This window comes from Jaculus jaculus, chromosome 17, assembly GCF_020740685.1.
Source record: "Jaculus jaculus isolate mJacJac1 chromosome 17, mJacJac1.mat.Y.cur, whole genome shotgun sequence".
NCBI classification, from domain to species: domain Eukaryota; kingdom Metazoa; phylum Chordata; class Mammalia; order Rodentia; family Dipodidae; genus Jaculus; species Jaculus jaculus.
Window position 1 is genome coordinate 19,368,337 of NC_059118.1, and position 22,553 is coordinate 19,390,889.

The 22,553-nt window shown below is 36.8% G+C and overlaps 1 protein-coding gene across 6 annotated transcripts in view; it reads left to right on the forward strand.

The window, feature by feature from the left end:
- Dock3 (dedicator of cytokinesis 3) overlaps positions 1-22,553 on the forward strand; it is a 455,655-nt gene that overhangs the window by 168,747 nt on the left and 264,355 nt on the right. For all 6 annotated transcript variants that reach the window (XM_045136510.1, XM_045136514.1, XM_045136511.1 and 3 more), the window contains one exon: positions 30-126. In XM_045136510.1, the coding sequence (XP_044992445.1) occupies positions 30-126 (97 nt within the window). The remainder of the gene's footprint in view (positions 1-29; positions 127-22,553) is intronic.

Consider the following 22,553-nt stretch of genomic DNA (forward strand, 5'->3'; position numbering starts at 1 on the left):
TAATGTGGTTGTGTGTGGTCTGGTTCTAGGCAGTATGAAACTGTGGTTCCACTTGAAGATTCTATTGTGACTGAAGTTACAGCAACTCTACAAGAATGGGCAAGTCTGTGGAAACAACTCTATGTGGTAAGTAGTTGATTATAGTTCAATGAAATATTGAAGTTCTTTTGTACCAAGTAAAAAATTTTGTTTCAGTTTTCTAAATATATTTTTATAATATTAGCTTTATAGACTGAGTTTTTCAGATCCAATGAAAACACATTATTCACATACCTATAGTGCCTTGACCCTACACTAATCATTAAAATGTAAGTTTCATACCTATAGATGGTAGCTGTCTTATAGGTTGCTGTTTTGCTTCATAATTTTATAAACAGGTATCAACAAAATGAAAAACAAACTGCAGAATTGCTTGATTTTTTTATGGTTTGTAATCACAATAGTGGCTTGAGCTAAGAAATTGTATTAATAGTTTCTTATAACTATTAAAGGATATATCATATGTAACATTTTGGTAGTCTAGCAATTAATCGAAATGTGGTAGAAACCTACCTTAGTCACTTGTCATCTCCATGGGAAACAACCTGAGAAAAACAACTTCAAAGAAGAAAGACTTATTTTGAAAGCTCATGGCTTAAGGTTTTAGACCATGGTCCCTTGGCTCCATTGCTTATAGGCCTGTATGTAATAAGGCAGAAGGGAGAATGTAGTGGATGAAAATGGCAGATAGAAGGCAGAAGCAGATAGATATGTATCAGGGACAACACAGACCTTTCAAAAACATTCCTTCAGTGGCCTACATCCTTCAACCAGACCCCATTTTATGTTTTCTACCACATCCCAGCAATGTCACAAAATTATGAATCTGTTATTGGATAATATATTGATTAGATCTGAGCCTCTCATGTCCCAGCCACCTCTCAATGAGTTGACTTAAGCCTAAATTTGGGTCTAGGTCTTCAACACATGAGGCTATGTGGAACACTTCATATTCAAACCATAAGAAAACCCAATATATAAAAGAATAATCAAACCCTTTAGAAACTTAGAGAGTAGAGAATGATAGGATGTATGGGTAGTTAAAATATCTGTACTAAAAATAAGTAATAGGATTTGGATTCTGAGCAAGATTGGCTAACCACAGTCTATTTTGGGTTTAAGTTCTAGGCAAGATGGAATAAGCATAATCCTTTTAAGTCCTTGGCAATACTAATTTTCACTCCCACCAACAGTTTTTGCAATTAGCTTCTTCTCCATGTCTTCACTAGTATTTGCTCTGTGCTTTTTTCTTGATAAGAGCCATTGCAACAAGTAAAGAACTGTTCATAAAGTTCCAAAATACAGGCAAGAAAGAAATTTGATAGTGACAATAAAACATAATTCACAAAAGAATAACTTCATATGTTGAGCTTAATAAACTAAAATTTTTAGTTTAAATAAAAATTAGTTTTAAAATTTTCAATAAACTAAAAATTTTTTGTCTTAAATTTTGTTCTTTCAATGACCCTGTTAAATAGATTAATAAAATTATAGACTAGAAGAAAATATTTGCAAATCAAACATCCCTCAGAAGATTGACATCTAAATTATATAAGATCTCTCTAAACTGAACATTAATAAAATAACTCCAATATAAGATGAGCTAAAAGTAAACAGATGCTTACTCAAGGAACAGGTATGGAAAGCTAGTAAGCACATGAATATTTTCCTTGTTGGTAGTCATCAGTGCAATGTGATGTAATGTTGCAATGAGAGGCAACTGCACACCTATCACAATAACTAAAATATAGATTACTGATAATACCAAGTCACAGCAAGGATATGGGTCTGGATTTCTCCTACATTGCTGGTGAGAATGTAAAATAATACAGCTACTTGAGAAAAACTGATTTTTTAAACAGTTTCAAACATGTACATAGTATGTCTAAGTGAAAACTTACATTTACATAAAACTTGTACATAAATGTTCACAGAAGCTTTTTTTTTAACACACAACTTGAAAAAATTCAACCATATTTCAGTGGGCAAACGACTCATACAACAGACTCTTAGCCCCACACCTCCCAAGTAGCTAATGGCAGCTAATAGCTTCTGGGGTAGTAGGAGTCATGTTCTTCAATTGTGTAGCCACTGGGAATTTGATCATACTCCAGTTTACAGCCTCCTACCTACGCTTATGCAAGCAGCCCTTATTTAACTTAGTGGATGAAAAAAGAGGCATACAAGTATGATGAGGGTTAATTGGAAAGAAGGGTTTTAGTGGAAGGGAGAGAAGAATAAAAGAGAGTAAGGGGAAGATAAGATCAAAATTCAATATATACATGTGTGAAAGTATCAGTTTTTTTTTTTTAAAAATGAACAATTGCCTGAGTGTGGTGGCACATGCCTTTAATTCCAGCACAAGTAGGTAGAGCACTGTCAGTTCAGAGCCAGCCTGGTACTGTGGAATGAATGCCAGATCAACCTGGGTTAGAATGAGACCTTTACCTCAAAAAAAGGAAAAAAGATGAATAATTAATCCTTTCAGCAAATTTGAACTCAAAAACATCATGCTGCCTAAAAATTCAACTTCATAGAGTTGAATATACTATGTTCCTATTTAAATAACATATTCTTTTTTTAATTTGGATACATTACTTGTTTGTTTAAATGATAGATAAAACAGTTGTCTCTTGGTAACCATGGGAGACTGGAATGCCCCAACCCTCCTATGAAATGACATTAGCATTTATTTTGACAATAGCAGTTATTTTCTTTTTCTTTCTTTCTTTTTTTAGTTTTTTGAGATAGGGTCTCACTCTACCCCAGGCTGACCTGGAATTCACTCAGTATTCTCAGGGTGGCCTCGAACTCATGGCAACTCTCCTACCTCTGCCTCCTGAGTGCTGGGATTAAAGGCACGTGTCACCACACTTGGCGCAGTAAATAAAATATTCTTAAAGGGAAAAAATTTAGTGGTTGAGACAGTGCTGTGCTTATCAAAGATAGAGATTGGGGTTGAGGTATAACTATTAAGGTTTAATATGAAGAAATTAATTTCTGATGACATGGTTTTTGTAATCTGACTCTGCTGATAGCTACTTCAGTTATGCATGTGATGTCTCTACATTAATAATATTGTAACAAATCAGTTTCCTGGTTATGACAGTGTGCTATGGCAATACAAGATATAATCAGTGGGTCAATCTGAGAATTCTTTCAATGTTTTTTTTCAAGTTCGTGTATTAAACTATCACACACACAGTGTCTAAAAATTAATATTCACCATACAGTCAATAATTTGAGAAAAATGTCAACATGGTTTATCTAGATCACACTCTATGTGGGCAAACTAAGATGGATGCTGCATAAAAATAAAAAAATAAAATAAAAAAGGTTTTGATGAAGACAAATACAAACACTTTGTTATAACTGATATTTCCTAATATAAACCAGTAATATGACTTTACAAAATATTTTTGAGACAGGGTATCATGCTAGAAGAGGCTGAACTGGAACACATTGTAGCCCAGGATGGCCTGAACCTCATGGTGATCCAGCCTTCTCAGTGCTGGGATCATAGGCATGAACCACCATGCCTGGCTCAAAACTTTATAAATTTCTAACATGAATTAATATACATATTTATAATTATTATTGATTTTTATTTGCATGAACCCCAAACTATAAGATGAACTCAAGTAACTCATTGTTGATATTAATATATATTTCCTTTTTAAAATTATGTAATACTTTTTTGGTTATTTTTTCTTTTAATTTTTTTGTTCTGTTTTTTACATTTTCATCCATGTATATATTTTTATCTTATTTCCCCAATTACCTTCTCTTCTCTCTTTCCACATCTCATTAACACCCTTAACTCTATCACTAATCCCCATCTTATTTTCATGCCTTATTTTTTAATTCATTGAGTAAATTAGGCTTACTTGCTATGATAATGGATAGAAGGTTATTTACTGTGGAATGGGCAACTTGCTAGTGACTACACCCACTGATGAGCCTGACCACTCCTCTCCCAGCAACCATTAGCTGCCATTTGCTAGTCTCTGTAGTATGGAGTCTCATGTGTCTTTCACCATCAATGGTAAAGTATTGACAGGCTCAATCTTATACTAGAAACCACTGCTGCTGACTTCATAAGTATAACAGCCATGTTCTGTCTAGTTGATAGCATTTTACAGCCCTTCTTCCATCCTTCTACAAGGTTCCCTAAGCCTTGAAGAGGGTGGTTTAGATGTCCTGTTTGAAGCTGAGCACATAGAAGTCACTTACTCATGACAATTTTGCCAGCTCTGCATCTCTGCACTAACCACTGCCCATTCTAGAGTGATCAAGGCTTCAAGCCAAACTCATCTATGGGAACAAATGTAGCTGTTTAGAAGGCAATAGGACATGCTATTCCTTTAGCATAGTCACAGTAGTAGTTCTCTTTGAGGGTCTATATCCCTAGCCATAGTCTTCTGGCCAATTTACAGCATCAGATGTGAAATTCCTCCTGTGAAGCAGGCCTAAAATCTACCCAGAAAATAGTTACTCCCATAATTATGCCACTATTGCACCGGTAAGAATATCTTGCCTGGAAGGTCAGTTGTGGAATACATAGGGTCCAAAGCTGGGCAGGACTATCACAGCTCACATTACACCTTCAGCTCACATTACACAACGGAAGCTAGCCTGCAAGGCGGAGCTCCCTAGCTTAGTTTCTTTATGTCCTACAATTGAAGCATGGAATATCTTCAGCTATATGAACTTACTGTCTAGTTTGGGTGGGCATCTAACAGCAATTACAAAAGGTAACAGCCTTTCGTTATAGGGTCCTCTGTTGCCTACCAGGCACACAACACATTGGGAGATATCTCATCTCTGGCACTAGAGTTCAAGATTGATAATCTGTGGCTTCGGGGAACAGCTTTACTCACCCACATAGGGAACCTTCATTCAAACACCTTTTAAAATTTGATATTTTTATGGGGCTGGAGAGATGACTTAGCAGTTAAGATGCTTGCCTGCGAAGCCTAAGGACCCAGGTTTGACTCCCTAGTACCTATGTAAGCCAGATGCACAAGGTGGAGCATGCATCTGTAGTTTGTTTGGAGTGGCTGGAGGCCCTGGTGTGCCCATACTCATTCTCTCTCTCTCCTATCTCTTTCTCTGCCTCTTTCTTTCAAATAAATAAATAAATAAATAAATAAATAAATAAATAAATAAATAAATATTTTTTAAAAAGATTTTATTTATGTGTTTATATGAGAGAGAGAGAGAGAATGGGTATACCAGGGCCTCTAGCCACTGCCAAGGAATTCCAAATGCATGTACCACCTTATGCATCTGGTTTACGTGGGTACTGGGGAATTGAAATTGAACCTGGTCATTAGCTTCACAGGCAAGTTTCTTAACCACTAAGACATTCCTGCAGCCCCAAATAAAATATTTTTTTAAATTATATTTTAATTGGATTACCAAGTAGTAGGTTTCCATATGGCTTATTCACATATCCTTAGTTTTGATTCATTCTCCCACCACCCCCCTTCTCTCATTCATTCCTCCACCCTATCCCAGCTTAAACCTTTCCCCTCCTACTATTATGTTCATTTTTTCTTAACAGCTGAATAACACTCTATTGTGTCTATGTACCACATTTTCATAATCTATTCATCAGTTAGTGGGAATCTAGGCTGATCCAGTTTTCTAATTATTGTGAATAGAGCAGCGATAAACATGACTGAGCAGGTATATCTGAAATAGGGTGTAGAGCCTCTAGGGTGTATATACCCAGAAGGGTGCTTTTGAGAAACCTCCACACTACTATCCATAATGGCTGCACCAACAGTGAATAAGTGCCCCTCATTTCCTACATCCTTGCCTGTATTTGTTGTCATTTTTCAAAGTGAACCATTCTGACTAGAGTGAGATAGAATCTGAAAGTAGTTTTAACTTGCATTTCCCTGATGGCTAAGGATGTTGAACACTTCTTAAAATATTTATTAGCTATTTGTATTTATTCGTTTGAGAACTCTGTTCAGTTCTGTCATCCATTTTTGATTGGGTTGTTTGTTTATTAATGTTTAACTTTTTGAGGTCAGATTGTAGGTGGCAAAGAGTTTCTTCTGTGCTGTAGGCTACCTCTTTGACAATTTCCCATGCTGTACAAAAGCCTTAAATTTCATGTGGTCTTATTTGTCAATTGTTGATCTTATTTCCTCAGCAACTAGAGTCGTAATTAGAAAATCTTTTTCTAGTCCTATGTTGTATAGTGTTCTTTTTCTTTAGCAGTTTCAGAGTTTTAGGTCTTACACTGAGATATTTGATCATTTGGAGGTAAAGTTTTTCTAACATTTTAATTTCAAATTTAAATGTCAGCACTTTCTTTGTGAAGTCAAATGTAGTCATTATTCAGTAAACAACTTAAAAGTTAGGATTCTTAAATCATAACTATATTAAATAGGAGTTGTAGCCATTTTGACTGATATTGTTAGTCTCCTTAATTTTTTTATCTTCAAGAAAACAAGTTAAACATATGGTTAATGGAAGGGGGAAGCTTTGTTGGAAAGTGGCGAAATTCATATAATTATTTGGTTATCCCCACAACTCTGGAGACTGAGTAAGAGGATTGCCATGAATTTGAAGGCAGCCTGGAGCTAGTGAGTGAATTTCATGTCAGCCTGGGTTAGAATGAGACCCTGACTCAAAAAACAGAACAAAAGGACTGGAGAGATGGCTGGACAGTTAAACGCTTGGCCTAAGGACCCCAGTTCGAGGCTTGATTCCCCAGGACCCACGTTAGCCAGATGCACAAGGGGGCGCATGCGTCTGGAGTTCGTTTGCAGGGGTTAAAGGCCCTGCCGCACCCATTCTCCCTCTCTCTGTGCCTCTTTCTCTCTCTGTCACTCTCAAATAAATAAGTAAATAAATAATTTAAGAATGTTTAAAAACAGAGCAAAAGAAATAATGATGTGATTGATGAGGTATTTACTCATTTCATTCATCACAACACTATAAGTATAGTTCTGTGTTTTTAAAAATACTTTATTTGGGCTGGAGAGATGGCTCAGTGGTTAAGCGCTTGCCTGTGAAGCCTAAGGACCCCGGTTCAAGGCTCGATTCCCCAGGACCCACGTTAGCCAGATGCACAAGGGGTCGCATGTGTCTGGAGTTCGTTTGCAGAGGCTGGATGCCCTGACATGCCCATTCCCTCTCTCTCTCTCTCTCTCTCTCTCTCTCTCTCTGCCTCTTCCTCTCTCTGTCTGTTGCTGTCAAATAAATAAATAAAAATAAACAAAAAAATTTAAAAAATACTTTATTTATTAATATGTTTTACATTTATATTATTTATGGAGAGAAAGAAAGAGATAGATAGGGAGAGTCATTGCAAATGAACTCCAGATGCATGTACCACCTTGTACATTTGGCCTATGTGGGTACTGGGGAATTGTACCTTGGTCCTTAGGCTTTGCAGGCAAGTGCCTTAACCACTAATCCATCTCTCCAGCCCTAGTTGTGTGTTCATTAATCATGGGGATGTAGTTTGTGAAATTCACTATTAGCCAATTTCATTGTTGTTCCAACATCCCAGAGTGTACTTACACAATCCCAAAGGGCTATGTCACTACGTGAAATAAGGGATCACTGTTTTTATTTGTTGACAGTTTCATATATACAACTTGCCTTTTGATTAGGCATACCTCACATGTCCTCCATTTTGTCCACGCTTACTACTGTTCCACTACACATCTTCCCGCCAATTACCAGTAGCTATACCATGCAAGAGACTAACTCTTCTTCCTTTAGCAACGATTACCTCTCATTATCTTCTCAGCTTCTGGGAGTTCATGAGTGCAATGACTATGTCATATCCAGCAGACAGAGTCCCTGTATACAGTTTATCATCAAATGACAACAGCTAATCTAGACTGAGTACTTGCCTTGTGCCTATTCTTTATATTTTACACACATGATTTCACTCTAATTACTAATTAATTAACTATTATTCTTTGTGTATTACAATTTTGAAATGAAACAATAGGAAGGCTAGGGAATATATCCAAAGTTCTATAAAGCAGTGAATGCCCATCAAAACTTAAACCTGGGTTCATTAGACTCCAGTACTTTAATAAAGATATTATTTTATCTACTGGATTATGTTTTTAATATATTTCACATCTGGTTTATTATGATTTGAATTGTTGCTTATTACTGTCTTCTGCTATGGAGATTGCATTAATTAGGGTAAGGATTATCTGGAAATGACACTCTTCCTTTCCCCTAAATAAAATAATACCACTTTAAATACAATAGACATTTCTTTCTTTTTCAAGTAAGCATAGGCTATCAGAGTTTGATATGGCAGCTCTACAATTACCAAGGATTTGTTCATTCTGTTTTCCTGCTCTTACTTTCTCATTATAGCATGTCAGTCTAGTAGCCCAGCATGGAGCGCTCTAGATAGTACAACTACATCCTGGCTAGAAGGAAGGAGGAAACATTAAAAAAGAAAGAAAGAAAGATAGAAAGAAACAAACAAACAAACAAAGAAAAAAAAAGCATATGCCTTCCTTTTAAAAATACTTCTTGGAAGTTGCAGGAAATATTTTTTTTCTACTTCCTATTGATTAAAACTGAAATCACAAAGAACCTAGATAAAACAGAAACTTAACATTTGAACTTTATTCCAGGTGGCCAGACACTAGCTAAAAGTTAAGGCTTTTAGAGGAGAATGAATACTGAGGAGTTATTGACAATAAATACCATAGTGACCATGAAGATTTTGTTTTGTTTCTGTTTTTTGTTTTTTTAAATTTTTAAGGTTGTGTCTCACACTAGTCCAGCCTGACCTGGAATTCACTATGTAGTCTCAGGGTGGCCTCAACTTCACAGTAATCCTCCTACCTCTGCCTCACAAGTGCTGGGATTAAAGGTGTGTTACCACCATGCCTGGCTCCATAAAGATTGTTTAACTGATCTTTTTCTTTTTTGCCAGGTCTTTTTGAAATAATGAAATTATGTTTTTACCAGACCTTGATTATGAAAAAGTAAAAGGTGTTACATAACATTGTAACCACCCAAACTTTCCTTTAAAAAATGTTTACCTGGGCTGGAGAGATGGCTTAGCGGTTAGGCGCTTGCCTGTGAAGCCTAAGGACCCCGGTTCGAGGCTCGGTTCCCCAGGTCCCACGTTAGCCAGATGCACAAGGGGGCGCACGCGTCTGGAGTTCGTTTGCAGAGGCTGGAAGCCCTGGTGCACCCATTCTCTCTCTCTCCCTCTATCTGTCTTTCTCTCTGTGTCTGTCGCTCTCAAATAAATAAATAAATAATTAAAAAAAAATGTTTACCTGATATACATTTGTGAGAAAAATAAATTGTGCCTAAAAGTTAAAATGGTACCAGTAAATATTTTCTATTAAGGTTACTAATATTATTTTAAAATGCTGTGGATTAATTAGAATTCTATTTGATGTAACAAATTGGAAAATTTAACTTAAAAAATGTGTTCATTGAGTTTTATGCATTTACTTTTCTTGAGATGTGGAAAAAAATCTGAAAGTAGGAGACTATGTTGGAAAGAAGATTGTTGTAAACAATTTTTATACTTTTTCATGGAAGTTTGAAGGTAAAAATAAAATGGCAGGCCTAGGGAGATGGCTTAGGCACTTGCCTGCAAAGCCTAAGCATCCAGTGCCCATGTAAGCTAGTTGCACAAGGTGGTGCATGAATCTGGAATTTGTTTGTAATGGCTAGAGTCCCTGGTGTGCCCATTAGTGCACTTTCTCTATTAAATAAATAAAATATTTGTAAAGTTTATTTTTATTAGATATAGACATACTTAGTATGTAAACAATGCATGTTGGTACCATCTTTTACTTCAGCCCTTCCACTTTTCTGAAGAGGCCCTCCTCGTTGGGGATGTAGGTCAACCCCAAAGGTTTAAAAATAAAATCTAATCAATGTGGTTGTGCTGCACTAACTTCAGGCCAGGCCTAAGCTGCACCAGGTGAGGAATAGACATTCATGGCAAATGGGACTGCTCTTCTCCTTCTGCCTACGGGGACCCTTGCTTCTCCTCCCCACCCATTAGTGGTTAAAAGAAGAAAAAATTACAAAGAAAAGAATAAAATCCTTAAAATTCAAAGCAAAATGGTACTTGCTTAGGTAGTTAAGTATACAATCTATTCAAAATATATACCCAAAGGATATACCAACATTTGTTGACATTAAAAACAGAAACATTAAAAAAAAATGTTTACTTGTGGCTTTTTGTACAGAGACCTCAAACTAAAAACTAAAAATTCTTATCAATAGAATAATAACCAAATTTTGAAATATTTATGAACCAATACTAAATAGTAATAAAAAGAAATTAGTCACTGATAGATACAAAGACATTTATAAATCTTAAAAATGCGCCATGTAAAAATAACTAGAAAAAAAACAGTACTGAATGATTTATTAATAAGTTGTAGAGCAGAAAAATCTAGTCAGCATTCATAGAAGAAAATCAATACTTATTTGGGGATAGAAGTAGAGCTTGGGTTCATAAACAGGAGAAAACTGGAGGGTAAAGAAAATGTTTTGATGTTTGTGACAGTTACTTGGTATGTATAATTTGCAAAACTCATTGAATATACTCAAAATAGATAAAATTTATTATTTATAAATTCTCATAAAAGTGGCATTTTTCCTAATGACAGAAATTCCCATTGAAATACTCTGTCATGGGAAATACAATCTTTAAACTAAGAAAGTGAATGCTTGAGTTGATCAGTTCCCTTTTTGAAATTAAAAAAAATTATTTTCATGTGTGTATTCCAAGATCTTTTATTGCTGTAAATGAATGCCCATCTAGCTCTATGTAGATATCTGGGGAATTAAACTTGGCTTGGCAGACTTTTCTGGTAAGCACCTTTCATAGATGGGCCATCTCCCAGCCTCTTGTCTTTTGTTTTGATTTTTTGAGGTAGTGTCTCACTTGTAGGTCAGGTTGACCCAGAACACACTCTAGTCTCAAACTGTCCTCGGACTCACAGTAATCCTCCTACCTCTGCCTCCTGAGTGTTGGGATTAAAGGCATACATCACCATGCCCAACTTGATTGGTTCTCTTAATTAACATCTCAATTTATTCAACTAATGCTATCAGAATGTATACAACTGAATACAATTTTCAAAATATTTTATTTATTTATTTATTTGAGAGAAGCAGAAAGAGAGAGAATATGAATGTTTGGGCGGGGTTTCAAGGTAGGTTCTTACTTTCAGCCCAGATTTACCTGGAATTTACTTGATAGCTCCAGGCTAGCTTTAAACTCACAGCAGCCCTCCTACCTCTTCCTCCCAAGTGCTGGGATTAAAAGCATGCACCACCACACCTGCCCAGGAACTATTTTATTTAAAATATATTTGTATATTATATCACATACATTAAAATTTCTAATACTGGGCTGGAGAGATGGCTTAGCAGTTAAGCATTTGTCTGTGAAGCCTAAGGACCCTGGTTTAAGGCTTGATTCCCCAGGACCCACGTTAGCCAGATGCACAAGGGAGTGCACATATCTGGAGTTCGTTTGCAGTGGCTGGAGGCCCTGGCACACCCATTTTCTCTCTCTATCTGCCTTTCTCTGTCTGTCGCTCTCAAATAAATAAATAAAAATGAACAAAATTTAGAAAAAAATTCTAATACTGTAGAAGTTCTTTTCCTTTATTTTAACTTTAGAGAATTATGATTGTCTGTATTGTCACCTGTGTATCTTTCTTTATCCGGTTGATATCTTTCGTTCTAAGTGAGCACCCACTTCCCTATGGAATGCAATATTGAGTACAATTGTATCATAAATAAAATTTTTCTAAAATGAAAGTCTAGGACTAGGTGGCTGAATTGCTGAATTCTGTCAAACTATTGTAGATACACTAACATTTTTTCCCTAAAGTTTTCAAAGATTAAAAAGAAGAGGACTCTGAAACTAAATCATTCTATAAGACCAGCATTAAAAGCTGGGCTTGGCATCCCAGTGCTTAGGAGATGGAGAGAGGTGGATCCCAGGGAGTCCAGCATACTTGATGAAATCTAGGCCAGTGAGAGACCTCATCTGAAAAAGAAAAAGATGGATAGTACCCAAGGAACAATGTACCTGTGCACACACTTGTTCCCTCAACTTAAACACACACACACATTACCCTAATACCAAAGTTAAATAAGGATACAACAATTAAAGACAACTAATTCAGTATCTTTGATGAACATAGATGCCAAAACTCTCATTGCAATACTAATTAATTGAATCCAACACTACAAGATCATTCAACATGGTCAAGTGGGCTTTATTCTAGGGATGCAAGAATGGCTCAAGGTACATAAATCAATGAACATCAATAGAACTCAGGACAAAAATCATACACTCATCTCAGCAAATGTGGATAAACAGTTGATACAATTTAAAAGTAGTAAAAAAAAAATTAGAACAAACTGGGTGGAAAAGGGTGGTACCGCAACACAATTAAGCATGTACATAAGAGACCCATAATGAATAACATACAGAATGAGAAAGCTAAAAATGTTTTTCCCCTTGTTTGCAAAAAAACACTGATATTTGCTCTTACTAATTTTATTAAATATACTGTAGTTGAAGTTTTAGTGAAAGCAGTTGAGAGAAAGAAATGAAATGCATTTAAATAGGAAAAGTGGAGACAAATTGTCTCTGTTTGTGATACTCTATTTAGAAAAACTGAAGATTTAACCAAGAGGCTATTCGAGCTGATAAAGGAATTCAGTAAGGTTACAGGATTAAAAAAAAAAAGTCAATATACAAAAATTAGTAGCATCTTTGCATACCAACATTTAGATTGATGACAAATCATGAAAGTAACCCCACTCACAGTAGCTAAAAGACAACAACATTACCTAGCAACAAACTTAATTAAAGGACTAAAAGAAAAGCCAGGTGTGGTGGCGCACAATCCCAGCACTCGGGAGGCAGAGGTAGGAGGATCACTGAGAGTACGAGGCCACCCTGAGACTACATAGTGAATTCCAGGTCAGCCTAAGCCAGAGTGAGACCCTACCTCGAAAAACAAAACAAAACAAAACAAAAACTAAAAGAACTCTACAGAAAAAGAAAGACTGAAATTGAAGAAAACACACATACACACACATACTGGGGGAAGGAGGGAGATATTTATGTTCATGGATTTGGAGAATGAGTATTGTTAAATTTTTCATATTATTCACAATGGTTGTTCATAGATTCAATGCAGTCCTCTTTACTTACCAGTAACAGTCTTCATAACACTGTAAAAAACATAAAACAAAATAAAAACGTTACTAACCAATGACCCGAGTATTGCTGCCAGTGCTAGCCCAACATCCACATCCAGGAAAATAGCAACAAGCACTGTGGTGAACTGAACCCCATCATAACAGAAATACTGAGGCTCCAGAGAAGTCAACATTAATGCAGAACACCCCCACTAAGGCCCAGGAACTGTTGCAGAAGAGGGGCCAGGTATATTATAAGTGCCACAAGGTGGGTATAAACACCCTGAGACAAAGCGCCCCCAGAGACAGTCCTAGTTACCCCACAGTGAATACCACTAACCCTACTGTGAGAAGGGCCTGTGGGGAAATGGGGACTGGGAAGAGGACATAATATAACTTACATTAAAAAATTAATAAATATAGAAAACTTTGCTAAAATTGGTGTGAAACCACAAAAGATTTCAAGTATCCAAAGCAATCTTGACTAAAAGGAACAATGCAGTGTCACAGTGCCTGGTTAATGATTTCAAATACAGTTACTACAAATAGACCCATTCACTGAGAGCCACCTGGTTCTTGAAAAAGGCACCAAAACATACTTCAAAGAAAAGACAGTTGCTTTAGTACATGACATTTGAAAAACTGTATATCTATATGCAGAAGACTGAAACTTAACTCTTGCCTTATAAAAGGTCAATTCATAATGGACCAAAGACCTAAATGTAAGATCTAAAACTATGAAACTACTAAAAGCAAATATAGGGGGAATAGTTAGTACATTGATTTAGGCAACATTATTTTATATAAACCCCCAAAGTCAATGTCAACAGAAGCAAAAGCTAGAGAAATAAGATTGTGTCAAAGTAAGACTATTCTACACAGCAACGGAAAAATGCACTCAAGTTGAGATAACTTGTAGAATGGGAGAAAATATTTCTAAACTGTTCATCTCAGGAATGGTTAGTATTCAGACTATATAAGGAACAAAAATCCTTACAAGCAAAAGAAAACTAAATAATTATATTTTTAAATGGATAAACAGGTCATTAGTTATAATATTGAGTGAAATCAGAACCATTTTGACTTCTTGGCTTTCCAGCCCATGCATTCTGATTGTGGGAGAGAACCACACTACTGTTATGTTGTTTAAGTATATGCTTCTTCCTATCATGTAGTGCTTTCTAGATGTTGTCTCTATGTCAGTGCCCAAGCCATTCATCCCTTTCACCTGCCTCATAGGCTAAATACCTGTAGATTATGGTGTAAATGATAAGATCAGTTAACTTCATGACAATAATCTCATTACTACGCTTCCTTGGTCAGTTGGAATCCTGCACCTAATTCCATGAAGGTAGGAATAAGGCATTTTTTGAGCCCTTGCTTGGACTTGAAGGAAGACTACAAAGAACAAATCCATGTCTAGAATTTGTGCCTGTTCACTGAGAATGGATATGTATATCTCCATCATGAGAAAGGTCCAATTTAATCAGACCCCACTTGGCCCCCACAGGGAATGATGCCATATCACGGACTCGATACTGGTATTTGATGTTGGCAGATTCAGCACTCATTAGTAACATGAGCCACATCACCCTTGATAAAAAAAAAATCCCATATTGTTGAATTATGTGTGCTTTCTATCCCTGGCTCCATAGCTACTTTGTCTATGGGTCTATTGAGTAAGCCCTGGGATAGCTAGGTGAAGATCATTGATAGTCACAGAATGTGTCATTGTTTGCTGGTCTTTTCATATGTAAGTACATGTAACTCAGATATCTGCAAGTTTCTTTGTTACTTTGCAACAGATCCATGCACATGCCTTTCCTCAGACATTCTTTGCTGGTCTTTTCATCCTCTTTCTTCCAGTTTTCTTCTAGTCCAACCAAGCCTTTACAGTATGCTCAAGAATGTTTTTTTTTTTTTTTGGGGGGGGGGATTCCTGGTTATTACAACAAATACACTGCTCAAATTAATGCTCATTAGGAGGACTTCTTTTCCACCATTTCTTCACCTGCTGTAGGCTCTCAGTCTTCAGTGGGACACACCATGATCCAGCCATGCGATTTTGAGTGGCATATTGTGCAGACCCATTTGTGTAGTAGGTTTCACGTTTTTGGTTTATTTTTCCCTTCTCCATTAACTGGCCATAAGGAACATCCTAGGAGGCCATAGACATGGATTCGGATTAAGGGAGATGAAACAGTGATATAGGATTTGGTGTCAATGAGTCTAAATCGCTTGTCCACTCAACTTGCACTGACCAAGCTTGGTTAAACGTTGTTACCATTTGATGTATAGATGGCTTGAATACCTAAGTTTATGACTGGATGTGTCAGAGTTAGCCAGGTTATGGTAGGAAGTTCATGTTACACGATGACATGATGTCCTGTGGTTTAGGCCCAATAGCAATTCTAATAAAGAGACTAAAGACAGACATTATATGAAGTCAGTGTCACATGTGTCTGGAGTGGCAAGAGGCTCTGGCATGCTCATATTCATTTTTTTCTCTCTCTTTTTCCCTCAAGTAAATAAAAAAAGCTTTTAAAAATTGACCTCACACTCCCACCCAATGGGATAAACACTTTCTTTGCTATTAGGAAAATTTTGTTTCTATGTGCTAAATTAAAAAAGAAGATAAAGTATTCCCATGGTTTGTTCTCCCATGATACCCAAATATTGAGTGTTAGTACATTACTAAGCTCAGAAAAAATTTTAAATGAGTTGATACTTTTACTAAAAAACAGTAGTCTAAAAATAAACTACAGCTAGTAACTTTTGTTGGTGTACCTACAGTATATTTTATAGTATTGGAACTTTTCCTTTTAAGCTTTAGCCTATTAAAATATGAGATGAGTCAGTTATTCAAGTAAATTCTGTCAGGATCAGACAAGTACATAGGCGAATCTGGGACATGCATAGCTCTTATATTAGTTTTCTATTCCTTTCTAACAAATACCACCAGCTTATAGGTTTAACAAAATACCCATTATCTCATATATCCTGTGAGTCAGAAGTCTGGATACAAGGTGTCTTATTGGTTCTCAGTTTAACCTCACAAAGCTGATTCTAAGGTATTGACAGGGTTGCCTTCCTGTTCTGAAGAATCTGACTAAGATTCAGTCATAAGTCTTTTGTAAAAGTATTCAGTCATATGTAAGCAGAATCCATTTTCACGCACCTGTAGGGCTTTTCCCATTCCAATGTTGACTTCACTAGGAAGGGTCCTTTGTTTCTAAAGACCACCCACACTCCTGGTTTATGACTTCCTTCAAAGCCAACAGTGGTGTACCAAGTTCTTCTCATGCTTTAGATCTTTCTCACCTGTATTCTGCCTCATCTCTTCTATTCCATTAAATCTCTCACTAAAAATTTTCCCCTGATTCTAAGGAGTCATTATGGTATCTATTTGTCTCTCTATCTACTATCTAGCTACATGTTGTATTTACCTTTACAGTTACAAAATACTTGAACAAAATAAGCTGATGGGAAGAAAGGATTTATTTTGGCTTACAACTGTTGAGGGGAAGTTTCAGCATGGCAGGGAAAAGATAGTATAGCAGAGGCTGTGCATCACATCTTGCCATAGCAAACTGGTAGAAAGCAGCAAGAGTGAGCTAAGCTCTGGGAAGGGGGAAGCTGGGCTACAACACTCCAAAGTCTACCCTTACCAAAACACCTACTACAGGCAGGCTCTACCTCCCAAATTATCACCAGTTGAGGACCAAATGTTCAAAACAGAGGCATTTGCTTGCAAAGTCAGACCACCTGGGTTCAATCCCCCAGTGCCTAAAGCCAGATACACAAAGGGACACATGCATCTGAAGTTTATGTGTGTAGTAATAAGAGACTCTGATGTACCCATTCTTCCTCCCTCCCTTAAGTAAATAATAAATAAATAAATAAATTTCTAAAAAAATCAAAGAATAAGTTCATAGGGAAACATCTGATTTATACTAACACTCTATTATCCTTCCTTCCTTCCTTCTTTAATCTGTCTATCTATCTATCTATCACCTATCAATCTAACATTATGCTTTCTTTAGCTATTCATTTAACAGTGGGCATCTAGGTTGATTCCATTACTTGACTATTGAGTAATGAGTGCTGTGATAAACATTGAAGCACAAGTGTCTCTCTTGTATTCTAACTTGAATCTCTCTATGTATATATCCAGGGTTGGTATAGCTGGATCATCTGTTACTGCTTTTTAAAAATTTTTCTGTAAACTTTATTTATTTTGAGAGCAAAAGAGATAACGAGGCAGATATATAGAGAGAATTTATGTACCAGGACCTCTAGCCACTGAAAATGAACTCCAGAGGCATGTGCTACCTTGGATATCCAGCTTATATGCATATTGGGGAATCAAACCTGGGTCCTCAGGCTTCATAGGCAAATGCCTTAACCACTAAGAAATCTCTCCAGCCTTATTTTTATTTTTTTTTTGGGGGGGGTTGAGGTAGTGTCTTACTCTCTAGCCCAAGCTGACCTAGAATTCACTATGTAGTCTCAGGGAGGCTTCAAACTCACAGTGATCCATCTACCTTTGCCTCCTGAGTGCTGGGATTAAAGGTGTGCATCACCATGCTTAGCCCTATTTTTAAGTTTTAAAGAAACCTCCATATTGATTTCAATGGTAGTATCCATATATTATATATTGGTTTTTCAAGGTATGGTCTTGCTCTAGCCCAGGCTGACCTGGAATTCACTATGTAGTCTCAGTATTGCATTGAACTCATGGCAATCCTCCTACCTCTTTGCCTCCCAAGTGCTGGGATTAAAGGTGTATACCATCATACCTGGCCTATATCTTTAATCCTCAGGAAATACACCAAAGTTTATGATGTGATTATTGTCCTTCAGCTGTTTGTATTTTTTAAATATTTTAGTTTTTTATTTTTATTGGGGTGGGCAGGTAGAGAGAGGATGAGCATGCCAGGACCTCCAGCCACTGCAAATGAATGTCAGACACATGTGCCATCTTGTGTATCTGGCTTACATGGGTCCTGGGGAATTGAACCTAGGTCATTTGGCTTTACAGTCAAGTGCCTTAACCACTAAACCATATCTCAAGCCTCCTGTTGTTTGTATTTAAATGAAAGGAAGTTTATATAAACTATAGAAAATATTTTAATGAAGTATATTTTGAAATATAGATTTTTTTCACTATGATTTTAGATTTTTTTGTTGTTGTTGTTGAGTGTATTTTTGTTTCCCATGCTATCTTTCTTTGCAGATGGACCATATATGTTTAGATGGTCTATTTATTTGAAAAGAGAAATATCCTTGCAGGGCTGGAGAAATGGCTTAACAGTTAAGGCACTTGCCTGCAAAGCCAAAGGACCTAGGATTGAACATTCCCCAGGACCCACAAAGGCCAGATGCACAAGGTGGTTCATGAGTCTGGAGTTCATTTGCAGTGGTTAGAGGCTCTGATACTCCCATTCTCTCTATATGTCTGCTTCATTCTCTCTCTGTCTTTCAAATAAATAAATAAAAATGTTAAAAAAAGAATTGTCCTTGCAAAAGTTGCTTCGGGGGGGGGGGCAGACAGGAAGGAAGGTGAGGATGGTACCAACATGTGCTATTGGCACACATGTGTGTACATAACAAACAAAGAAAAATTAGTAAAAACATAAAAAATAAAATAAAAAGAAAGTCACAATAAAAAGGAAAATAACCAACAAGAAAAAAATCACATCAATATTATATGTGACAATCCATATGGATTCGTAGCCGCATGTGGATTCATAGAGATGCTCTTTATTAACATTTATATCTCCTGTGCATTCCTTAAGGAAGCTGAGTTTAGTAGAAATGAATCCATCAATCCTTCTACCCCGAAGAGAGGTAACCAGTTTCTATTTTAGCAGCAAGGGAGCTGACATGCAGAGAAGTTTAATTACTTGCCCATGGTCATTTGAAGAAGTGGAAATAGAATTTTGAGTTTATGACTCTCATAACCTTAGGACTACTTTGTCTGCTTTTGCAAAATGGTTTTTTTTTTTTTTTTTTTTTTTTTTTGCATTCTAATAAAATGTCTAGATTCTGCTCTTGGATAACAGTTGATACCTAAGGCCTAAATTCTGAAACAGTATCTTGTACAGTGAAGCCCAAGACCATTCTTTTTACATAGTTCCTTGACTGTAAATGATAGTAAGTAAACATTCTATTTATATATTATCAGGTTGAGTTTAAAAGTATTTTAAGTCTTCACACCAGTAAAGCTAAGATCTAGAATTTAAAAAATTCTCATGTTTAAAGCCATTTTATTTTATAATATTTCAAGAGGCATCGAACTATTTGAAAACATTTCTATTTGATGTATATTAGGGAGATTTATAAAGAGTTTCAGAAGTATAACTTAGTCTTGCTGATTTCCTGTGGATGATTGCACCTCCAGTCTCAGAGTGTCAGGTAAATAGGTATAATTGAATAATAGTGCCACATAGTATATCATGATTGTCAATGTGATCACTGTCTTAAACTTAGGGACCATTCACACTCACCTGGAGTGTCTTTATTTGCAAAAATGATGTTTGTTGCCGGGCGTGGTGGTGCACGCCTTTAATCCCAGCACTCGGGAGGCAGAGGTAGGAGGATCGCCATGAGTTTGAGGCCACCCTGATACTCCATAGTGAATTTCAGGTCAGCCTGGGCTAGAGTGAGACCCTACCTTGAAAAACAAAACAAACAAACAAACAAAAATATGCTGTTTGTTGGTACACATTCACTTGTAGATTATTTACTATAATTCTAAGAATATAATTACTTGTGGAGGCAGAGACAAAAGAAAGAATGATTTAGGGAATCCAAAATTAGGTTTCTTTTTTTTAAAATTTTTTATTTATTTATTTGAGAGCGACAGACACAGAGAGAAAGACAGATAGAGGGAGAGAGAGAGAATGGGCGCGCCAGGGCTTCCAGCCTCTGCAAACGAACTCCAGACGCGTGCGCCCCCTTGTGTATCTGGCTAACGTGGGACCTGGGGAACCGAGCCTCGAACCGGGGTCCTTAGGCTTCACAGGCAAGCGCTTAACCGCTAAGCCATCTCTCCAGCCCAAATTAGGTTTCTTTTTGAGCAGATGATAAGGTGTTAACTTATAGCCTATCAGAAACCCAGTAGAGTATATAAGTAAAATAAGAATATTTTCAGAGTCTTAAACTTAGAATTAAAGTTAATGGGAAATGCTTAAAGACTGGAAATGAGATCATGAGGCTGCAGACACATGCAGTATTGTTCTCAGGATAAAATTTTCATGTCCAGGGCTGGAGAGATAGCTTAGCGGTTAAGCACTTGCCTGTGAAGCCTAAGAACCCCGGTTCAAGGCTCGGTTCCCCAGGTCCCATGTTAGCCAGATGCACAAGGGGGCGCACGCGTCTGGAGTTCGTTTGCAGAGGCTGGAAACCCTGGCGCGCCCATTCTCTCTCTCCCTCTATCTGTCTTTCTCTCTGTGTCTGTCACTCTCAAATAAATAAATAAATAATTTTAAAAAATTTTCATGTCCAATTGTGAGCATTATTTTTTCATTGAATGAGCTATATGTGTGGTATAAAGTGGAATATTGGCAGGTTTTCCTTTGCAAGACCAAATTTGAAAATGTGGGCATTTGGGGGGAAAAAAAGGCTGCTATATTGGAAGAGAAAGGGCCCAAGTTGGAGATATTACTGAAGATTGTTTCACTGTTTAAAACTTAAAGAAGTATTTTACACCTTTGACTGGACTTTAAAACCCTGACAACTTGATTGCTAACAAGTCATTAGCATTTAGGGTTCTTTTTTAAATATACACCCAAGAATTATTGGCATGACATTTTTTTGTGGCTTCTAATCTAACTATGAATTGTTTGATGTCAAGATAACTGCCTCTTTTGATATAAACAAATGTATCTATATGCTGAGAGCTAGCAGAGTAAAAGTTAGAGGACATTCTGCAGCATGGCACTTTTCCAACATGTTTTCATCATGTTGCAGTTTCTTCAGTTTGAGAACCTTATACTATAAAACTTCACTACTGAATGATCTGGTTTTAATCAGTACTAGTGAATATACCCCTCCCACGAAATAGCATATGGACCACTGGGTAATTTTCTAGCTCACTTATAATGTTAAATATTTTTATTTATTCATTATTTAATTACTTACTTGACAGAGAGGAGAAAGAGGAAGAGAATGGACACGCCAGGGCCTCTAGCCACTGCAAATGAACTCCAGATGCATGTGCCACCTTGTATGTCTAGCTTACATGGGTACTGGGGAATAGAACCTAGGTCCCTAGGCTGTTCAGGCAAGTACCTTAAACATTAAGCCATATCTCCAGCCATGTTGTAATTTTAAATATAAGTTTTCTCATCCAAAAGTAAGAATTTTCAGAATAATTTAAAATGATGGCATATGCACATAGTCTCAGAACTTCAGAACTGAAAGCAAACTTGGAGGTCTGAGACTACTTAAGATATCTATACTGTGAATTTGAGGACAGTCAGGGCTACAATGCAAGGCCCAGTTTCAGAAAAATTGTTCTCTATTTTTTGATTAAAATTGCTAATGCCCTTGAAGACTTATTCATACATGGGCATTTGGGGCCAGAGAGTTAGTGGATAAAGCACTTGACATAGCATGAGGACCAGACTTGATACACTCAGCATACATGTAAATTCTGAGTGCGGTTTTGTTCTGGGGCAGCAAGATGGGTAAGCTGGTTAACTAGCCAAATCTATAAGCCGTGGGTTCAAGTTTGATATCCTGCCTCAGTAAATAAAGTGGAGAGATACTGAGGAAGATATCTGATGTCATCTTCTGGCCTCCACATGCACATGCACTCATGCATACATGCAAAAAGAATTGACATTTGACCATGTTTGAAACTAGACCCTTGAAGCAATCATGAAGATAAAGAAATCATTGAATCCATGACAAAACACATGTGCTCATATCTTGTATGTGGCCAGATGTCTTGCCATAGCAACTTGTAGGAATGCTACTTTTAGATGTCCTGCTCATGAGGTGTGGCAGGGTCTGCAGAAGCTATTCCCGTATCCTGGGTCATTAAAGTCTGGTTCACATAAGATTTTCTGTTTTAGAGGTTTCTAGCTAATATATTGGCTAAGCTCACCCTGCTTTTTAACTAGGTAAGTGTAAATCTTTTCTTCTTATGGCATAGTATTCTTTGAATGTTTTTTCCCTTTTTAGTTTTACCTGGGATACTAAAGATCTTGGATATATGTAGAATATGAGCTCTAGGTATATAAGCAATATGCATAGAGCAGGGATTTGACTGTTAAATAGTTTAGGATTTACGTGTTACC